Source organism: Capricornis sumatraensis, chromosome 8 (genome assembly GCF_032405125.1).
Source record: "Capricornis sumatraensis isolate serow.1 chromosome 8, serow.2, whole genome shotgun sequence".
In the NCBI taxonomy this organism is placed as follows: Eukaryota; Metazoa; Chordata; class Mammalia; order Artiodactyla; family Bovidae; genus Capricornis; species Capricornis sumatraensis.
The window spans coordinates 88,124,865-88,126,645 of NC_091076.1; the positions used below are offsets into that span (position 1 = coordinate 88,124,865).

General features: G+C 62.6%; 1 protein-coding gene across 1 annotated transcript; it reads left to right on the plus strand.

Annotated features, from left to right (window-relative positions):
- Window positions 1-207: 207 nt before the first annotated feature.
- Window positions 208-1,575, plus strand: HOXB1 (homeobox B1). The gene is made up of 2 exons (XM_068979194.1): window positions 208-796; window positions 1,247-1,575. Exons 1-2 carry the CDS (start codon window positions 208-210, stop codon window positions 1,573-1,575), a joined length of 918 nt encoding a protein of 305 aa, XP_068835295.1.
- Window positions 1,576-1,781: the final 206 nt, after the last annotated feature.

Here is a 1,781-nt window from a genome sequence, read left to right on the forward strand (position 1 = left end):
ACTGTGGCCCGCTGCGCCCATTGGCCTGGGAGAGATCACATGCACCCTTCAACCCCCACTCCCTACCCCCTTCCTGGGGGAGCGCTGGCCCAGGCAAGCTGGGTTAGGCCATGGATGCAAGCTTCTGCGCTGTGACATACTGCCGAAAGGTTGTAGGGCAAGAGGGTGTCTTCCCTAAACGGGCCGACCCTCCTGCGGCCTCCACGCATGGACTATAATAGGATGAACTCCTTCTTAGAGTACCCACTCTGTAACCGGGGACCCAGCGCCTACAGCGCCCACAGCGCCCACAGCGCCCATACCTCCTTCCCCCCCAGCTCGGCTTCCGCTGTTGACAGCTATGCAGGCGAGACCCGCTATGGTGGGGGGCTGCCCAGCTCTGCACTCCAGCAGAACTCAGGCTATCTGGCCCAACAGCCACCCTCGGCATTAGGGGTGCCCTTCCCCAGCTCTGCGACCTCGGGGTACTCCCCAGCTGCCTGCAGTGCCAGCTACGGGTCTTCTCAGTACTACCCTCTGGGCCAGCTGGAAGGAGATGGAGGCTATTTTCATCCTTCAAGTTATGGGGCCCAGCTAGGGGCCTTGTCCTCCGATGGCTATGGAACCGCTGGAGTGGGCCCGGGGCCCTACCCTCCACCGCAGCCCCATTATGGGAACGAGCAGACAGGGAGCTTTGCACCGGCCTGTGCTGATCTCCTCTCCGAGGACAAGGAATCGGCCTGCGCGTCAGAAACGAGCACCCCTACAGCCCAGACCTTCGACTGGATGAAGGTTAAGAGGAACCCACCCAAGACAGGTAGGGCTCAGACGTGGCCACCCCCTCTCTGGGGGCTCAGAGCAGCTCTGCTGCTTTTGCACGGAGGTGTCCTGGGCTGGGCTCCTGCCTGCACACCGGGTAGAGGCAGGTAAGAGCACTGTGCTCACTCTCAGGTCAGGTGGGGTCTCCCCACCGAGTGAGTGCGCAGTTACCCTTAAGGGTAAGTCTCCACACACAGCCGCACTTCCTGATCTGTGTGCTCAGCGCACGCCCAGGACCTGGTGTTCCGACGAGGGGGAGCTGGGGGGTGGAAGTGTGGGGGGCTGCTCCAGGTTGCCTAGAGGGGTGCCTGGTGATCCACGGAAACTTTGAGAGCTGAAGCTGGATAGAGTGGTGACTGGGGGTGCAGAGCTGTCCTGGGCGGGGGGCGGGGAGGGGAAGGAGAAAGAGGAGAGAACTGACGTGGCCCTTCTCTCGCCCCGCCCCTAGCGAAGGTGTCCGAGCTGGGCCTGGGTGCGCCAGGTGGCCTCCGCACCAACTTCACTACTCGGCAGCTGACCGAACTGGAGAAGGAGTTCCATTTCAACAAGTACCTGAGCCGGGCCCGGAGGGTGGAGATCGCTGCCACCCTGGAGCTCAATGAGACGCAGGTCAAAATATGGTTCCAGAACCGGCGCATGAAGCAGAAGAAGCGGGAGCGGGAGGGAGGCCGGGTGCCCCCAGCCCCTCCAGGCTGTCCCAAGGAGGCGACTGGAGACACCTCCGACCAGTCCACGTGCACCTCCCCGGAAGCTTCGCCCAGCTCTGTCACCTCCTGAACTAAACCTCCCACCCGGGACTCCTCAGCACCAGAGAAACGAGGAGTCCTGTCCAGCCCTCTCCTCTGTTCTCCCTAATCTCGGCCTCAGCTCGACTACTTAGGCTGGGGCGCCAGTTCAGAGCTGCCTTTGGGAGGAATGGGGGACTGCTTTCCTCCAGTCTGGGCAGGGTGCTGATGGCTGGGGACCCTACCAGACCAGAGGCA

What these genes read in the sequence shown, in the direction of transcription:
- HOXB1 (XM_068979194.1), top strand. Translation starts at nt 208, where the DNA reads ATGGACTATAATAGGATGAACTCCTTCTTAGAGTACCCACTCTGTAAC. An exon ending in GAGGAACCCACCCAAGACAG is followed by an intron (nt 797 to 1,246) that starts GTAGGGCTCAGA and finishes CCCCGCCCCTAG; the next exon opens with CGAAGGTGTCCGAGCTGGGC.